We start from the raw sequence: 6,263 nt of genomic DNA, 5'->3' as shown, positions 1-6,263 counted from the left end.
GAAACCGTTGTTACAATCTTCCGGAGCAAGCCGTCGATGCGCCTGTCAAACAATCCGAGTTAAAGCTCTGAAGGCGGCGGCATATGTACCGCTCCATAACGACTTTACTACGACCGATGGGACCTCAACACTAAAAATAAACTGAATCTATCAGGTTCTCTATCAGTTTTCAACCGTACAAAGAATTCTTGGGCCAAACTTTGACGTGAATGATCTTATCGAAACTTAAGTGATTACCTTGGTAGATTTCAGTGGAACACAACTGAGTTAGTGAATAGAGGAAACCTAATATATGGCTGGTATCCAGATATCTTATGCACCACAAACTCCACGCTTGGAGCCTAATGTAAACCACGTTTGTGGGTACATCTTTCGTGACCATTTCAGTCATTAGGAGTGGTGGGAGGAATTCGACACCGTGAATCTGTGTATGTGAGGTCACATTCATCAGTACTGAAAATCAAAATGAGGTCAACTAAAGACACTTCAGGGCGTGACTTTTGGGGATCTCAGATTTCTCTGCAAATACCACATGATAATAGGTTTGATTTTAAAGTAGGTCTTGGAATGGTTTGTGTCGTTGTGGTTCATTCTGTCAAGCTGGCCTTCTCAAAGCGAGCCTGAAATGTGGGGCTGCGTGGTGAGCACACAAATACATCCCAGGTTCTGTGAGCTATCCTGGTCGGTCGCCTGTCTTCAGTTCGTACTACACGTCCCGAACCACTACAGTGGAATGTGATGAAAGTCGATCTCTACTCGGTCCGCCATAAGTACTCACCTAGCTCTGAGTTATCCCCATATCTCAGTAAACCAGTACATTAGTCAACACTTGGACGCAGACAAGTTTAGTCTAGTCACACTGGGCAAGATTCCTCAGTGATTAGAGCGCGAATTTACTGACCGGAAGGTCGGTGGTTCGAACCCGACTTGGGAAATTTCCAGCAATATTTCCTCCAAAATAATTTATAACATCGATTCCGTTCGACTGCGAGATTATGAGTTTCAGTAAAAATGGACTCGGTTTGTACATGTTTTCCAATTAAATTATAAGGGTGACAATGATACGTGCGCACAAAAATTACAAATTCTCACCAGTCGCAAGTGAACTAAGCATTAGCAGTTATGAGTTGAAAGTTCCAGTTGAAATCTGAAGGCCTGAATTTTGAAGCAAAACAAAAGTGATTGGGCGGCAACCGACTTTGAAGAGCCAGGTCATGAACGGCTAGAATCTAGTCGGAGATTTTGCGAGTCTCGTTTAGACCATCATGCAGTACGCCCAGTTAGCATAGCTCCCTCCCCAATCCCCACACTTAGCAGTCCACCTACAGTGTTGTATTTACGCACTAATTTATCAGCTCCCGCATCCGATGTGCAGCTACCTACCCCACCTCCCGGAATCATCGGTGAACGAAACTGTGGCAGCTACAACCACTGTACGACAAGCGGTTATTACAGCTGAAAATGATGAATCCTGTTAGAGGGAGCTTTCCTTTTAGAAAACAACTGCAGCAGTACAGAATTTCTTCATTAGACAACATCAAAGCCAAACACCAGGAACGATTTCGTTTGCTGAATTGCTGATTTAGTTCTTCAAATGAAAGACCTCAAATGAAATCCCGGATGTCCGCTGGCTACTGGTGTGAGCAATCACGAAACGCTGCATCCGTCTTTGATGAAACATGATTTTCACTTACAATATTCACTTGGATATACCGCCCTCGCAGAAGGAAACAAAGATTATGATGCCGGGCTATGAGTTTAAGCGGCGCACAGAAATCCTGAATTTGTCGACCAGTGAATCTATGAAATTAATCTCCTAGTTTGTTTGGCTAACACGGAAGGCAGTTGTACCTCCCTTCTCCCAGTCAGGCCCTTCCTTTGTTTAAACGCACTGTTTTCTGCGCCCACCTCATGTATTTGGTATTTGGCCACAATCCCTCAAGAATTTCTGACTCTTAACATCTCGAATCAATTCTGATAAACTTTTCCCACGCTCATATTGATTACTTGAGTTACAACGTGGTGTGCGCAACTTTCTGTTGGTAATTCACGTCCATTTGTCACTCATAACGGATTCCTTTGAACTTGCAACAACTTGTCTCCTCTTCATATACGTATTGTGTACATGCAGCACCGCATTTTGTTCATAAATCCCAAAACTCTTGAATTCTTGGCTTGTGATATCGCGCGTCTCCCATCCATTTTTGGGCTTCGCAGAATACGTCACGTTTTCTAAACCATTCATGACCTAAATAAAATACGAACGACTGCCACATGCGCTAACCATGGTGCGCTTGTAGGTATTAGTATTTTATATTAGTATTTCATAACTGTTCCCCACGAAAAAAGGAAAACATTTCACTGCGACTTCGTTTGTTGGCAAACACTATCTAAGAAGTTACAAGCTTTTGAACGGCTATGAACAGAGTTGTTTAAAAAATGAATATTCTCACGCGTTTTCTTAACATTACTGTATAATCAGTGTAATAATGTAAACCAATTTAGTGGGTTTCTTAAGAAACCTCACCTTCGACATGACCACACACTACTCAGATGCCTCAGCAGTAATATACGTCATTACACACTTTTCGCGTTTAAATGTCGCATAAATGCCACCGGTTCCCATTTGCCTGCAACAGCTGGTCCATTCGGAAACCATTGGGGTGTATCATGTCATCTCCGAGAATGAGTGATAATTACTCTTTTCGATCCTCAACCGTCGTGAATTGTATGAACGTTACCCCGAAAACGAAACAAAATACAGGTCTTGCCACCGGCTGTCAAGCTTCCGCGACCCCAGTCCTCTCCATCCAGGATTCTGATGATCCTTCCACATGACATTTGCGCCTATTGGAAATGGTTATGCTTTTCTACATGCCATTTTCCAGAAGGGCGGTCACGTTTTCTCGAAATTTCCTCCTTTCGCCTTCGAGATCCTCCTGAGACAAGCGTCTTGTCGGCCTCAACTCAATTTCCCGATCAACTGGAAGGTGTGGATGTCGACTGCACTTCATCATGAACAGGCACATGCCTGCGGTTTGACTGTTTCGACGTATGGTGTGCTGAGAACTTCGTGGCTGTCTGATGCCTAGCTTCTGCAAACAATTTTCAAAATCTTCGACGTACTTTTGTAACCAGATTTCCGATAGCGCGAGCTTTTTACGAAAATCTCTGGTGGTACTGGTCCACTCTAGGCGTTTGTGGTCGGTCTCGATGGGAAACTTGTCTTATATCGCACTCCAGCTTATGGATTCTTTGGCGTTTGTATTGCACTGTCTAGTGCTTCATGAAATATCCTGACTCAGTGCTTTTGCAGGTTTCTTTTTCAGAAAGCCAGTGAGCAACACTCTTAAACTAGGTATGCTAGGAGGACCTTAATATTCTCATTCATGCAATACACCACTCATCAGTTTGCTGAAAGTTCTTCGACAGCCTACGACCGGTTTCGCCCCTCTTGGGGCACATCAGGTTGGCGCAGTCCCCGAGCTTTCACTAACCTTACCTGAACCCAAATCGCACGAAATTAGCGAAATACGGTTTTGCGGGAGACTCATAAACAAAGGGTTCGGTTGGATTCCAGGTGAGTCTCCTGCAAAACCAAATTTGTTCACAACGTGCGTATTTCGTTATTTCCATTCTCATCGGTAATCGAAAGGAAGAAGGCCTTCGCTGCGGAGTTATTTATCAAGAAATGCCAACTGACCGGTTACAGACCATTGAACAGGGATGCAAAAAACTGGTAATTGATCAGGTGGCTGTTGATCTGTTCGCCGAGCTTGGCAATTGATCTGCAAACGTTTCGTCACCGTTCGAGGAGATATCTTCAGTGCGCTGTTGGTTGGGTAGTTCCTATCTTCGTGCCTGCTTTTATATAGTCTAAAAAGAGCATTCTTTGCGCTGTAACCTGGATTCTGATTAGCCCATTCTTGATCTGTATTGCGTCGTGGTCGGCTTCTCTGTTGGTTTGTTGCGTGCCTCCTATTTTTTTAGTAGCTTGCTGTTCTATTGATTTCTTCTTTGAGTCCTTGTTCGGCCTCGGGTTTTGTCGTTCTGAATTTCCTTTGACCAAGCTACTAAAAATAGGAGGCACGCCACAAACCAACAGAGAAGCCGACCACGACGCAATACAGATGAAGAACGGGCCAACCGAAAGAGACAACAATGGGCGGCAAGAAATACGGACCACAACTCAACACAGATTAAGATCGGACCAACCAGAATCCAGGTTACAGCGCAAAGGCTGCTCTTTGTAGACTATATAAACGCGAGCACGAAGAGAGGAACTACCCAACCAACAGCGCACTGAAGACGTCTCCTCGAATGGTAACGAAACGTTTGCAAATCAATTGCCAAGCTTGGCGAACAGATCAACAGCCACCTGATCAATTACCAACTAATGCACCCGAGCTACCAATATTCCAACACATTACCAACATGTTTACCTAGCTTTTCAAAAAGGGATTACTATGGTAACCGCCAAGGGAACTGTCATGTGGCTTGCCTTTTTCGAAGGATTTTGTTGTTTCAAGTTGAAATGTTCAATGAACCAAAAAATTATCTATAGCCGAATAAACTGCAGTAGTGTGTCAATTGAATCGGTTACCCAAATCGTGTCCCACCCCTGGGTGGTATGACGGTAGGAACAGAAGGAATGCACGGGGAAATGTTATTGCTCACACACAATAACTGTTGCATATAAAAATAAAAAATAATAACGAATAATCATTGACTAGTCATGACACATTAATTAACAAAAAACACAAACGAAGAATTCGGAAGAGGATGCGTGTAAGGCGGTGAATCTGTTACAAAGGCATATTGGCATGTTTCTTCCACGGGTTCGTCAACGACTTGGTCTGCAGCATTTCCAGATCATGGCAAAGGCGTTTCCGTGTCAGTGGAGGATCTAGGATATCATCCATATAGCCTCGAACAGAAGCTGGGAATGGGTTCGCAAACGTTCGAATGTAGTCCTCTTCGGCCTGAGCCTGGTTCTCTTTTCCACGAAAAATGATTTGGACCGCACCTTTGGCACCCATTACAGCCACCTTAAGGGGGAGAAGGACAAAGTTTTAATTGAAACAAAAGATTATTCGATCAATTGGAAAATGTTTGGGACCGATTCGGAAGTCATCGTTTCAGAGAGGTTTGGTAAACAATCGGTGGATTTATTGCTGGGCGACGTTTCGCTTTTGACACAAAAGCTTCGTCAGGCCAAGTGAGTAAGTAAGCAGGTTGATTGGGTCTTAGGGCAGTCAGGGAACCAATCCGTGAGATTCCTTATGACTAGTGGCTTGATCAATGCTGGGTGTTCAGTCTGATGTTCCTGTTTTTTGGTTAGTGGGGATGACTAAGATTTACGATAGATTGGTTAGGGGAGGATTTGTCTTCATGATGAACCCGGATTTTTCGTTCTTGCTTTTTCAGTCTAGGACACCTTAATGGAAAATTCCTTTTGGGGTCGTTCACAGATTTCGTTCACCTGTGTTTGTCAAAGGGTTGCGGACTACGAGATGATCGTCTAGATTTGTCTTTCTTTCCGGGTATAGCAGAGTAGCGTAAAGAGTAGGCGTAAGGATTGAAAAGTTTGCGGATCGTCCAATCTCAGTGACGATCAAGAGAATGTCAGGAGTAGATCACCAATTCAAGTGTATTCAGGTCACTATTTTAATCGCCACCTTCGAATTCACAAGTCTATTGCGCTCTTAGTCTACCATCTGACGCGAATGAGCCGGAAAATTGCCAAAATGAGCCAAAAATTGCACGCACTTGACTGTATTATAGCTGCTCTGGAGGCTCCATTGGCGAGAACAAACCTGAGATATCGCGTCAACATACAGGAATAGTTCAACCAAGCATAATTTCGACATTCAAGTTCCACGATGCGTCAATACTTTGCGGTTCCCAACCCCTTTACGTCAATTAGAACCATCGAAATAACATGCAGTCATTCAATTTTACGTCACCGTATGAATTCCTATCAACTGTTGCACAGATCTAGCTATTGAACTGGCCACTAAGCCGAAGTTCGGCTTGGCAACGTGAGAACTCGACTGACCAATTTGATGAGTTTCGAAGCCAGCGACGATGCAGAGGCTACGTGAGTAATGCTTCACCATATGGATTATATCATGTGTAAATTGGATCGGTCGACGGATAAGTAACAAGTTAAACACGACTAAACTGGTTAGTCATGACGTGTGTACATCACTGTATATCGTGGGTACCTGGTGTCGAACAGCCGGTAGCCAGAACATGTTATA

The 6,263-nt window shown here is 43.8% G+C and overlaps 1 protein-coding gene across 1 annotated transcript in view; it reads right to left on the bottom strand.

The window, feature by feature from the left end:
• Positions 1 to 4,642: 4,642 nt before the first annotated feature.
• T265_12000 (hypothetical protein) overlaps positions 4,643 to 6,263 on the bottom strand; it is a gene marked incomplete at both ends in the record, with an annotated part of 18,628 nt that continues 17,007 nt past the window's right edge. Inside the window, one exon of the mRNA XM_009178878.1 lies at positions 4,643 to 5,048. Coding sequence (XP_009177142.1) covers positions 4,806 to 5,048 — 243 coding nt within the window. The remainder of the gene's footprint in view (positions 5,049 to 6,263) is intronic.

This window comes from Opisthorchis viverrini (assembly GCF_000715545.1).
Source record: "Opisthorchis viverrini unplaced genomic scaffold opera_v5_710, whole genome shotgun sequence".
Classification (NCBI taxonomy): Eukaryota; Metazoa; Platyhelminthes; class Trematoda; order Opisthorchiida; family Opisthorchiidae; genus Opisthorchis; species Opisthorchis viverrini.
Note: the sequence above shows the minus strand (reverse complement) of the source record. Positions and strands in the feature narration are given on the sequence as shown.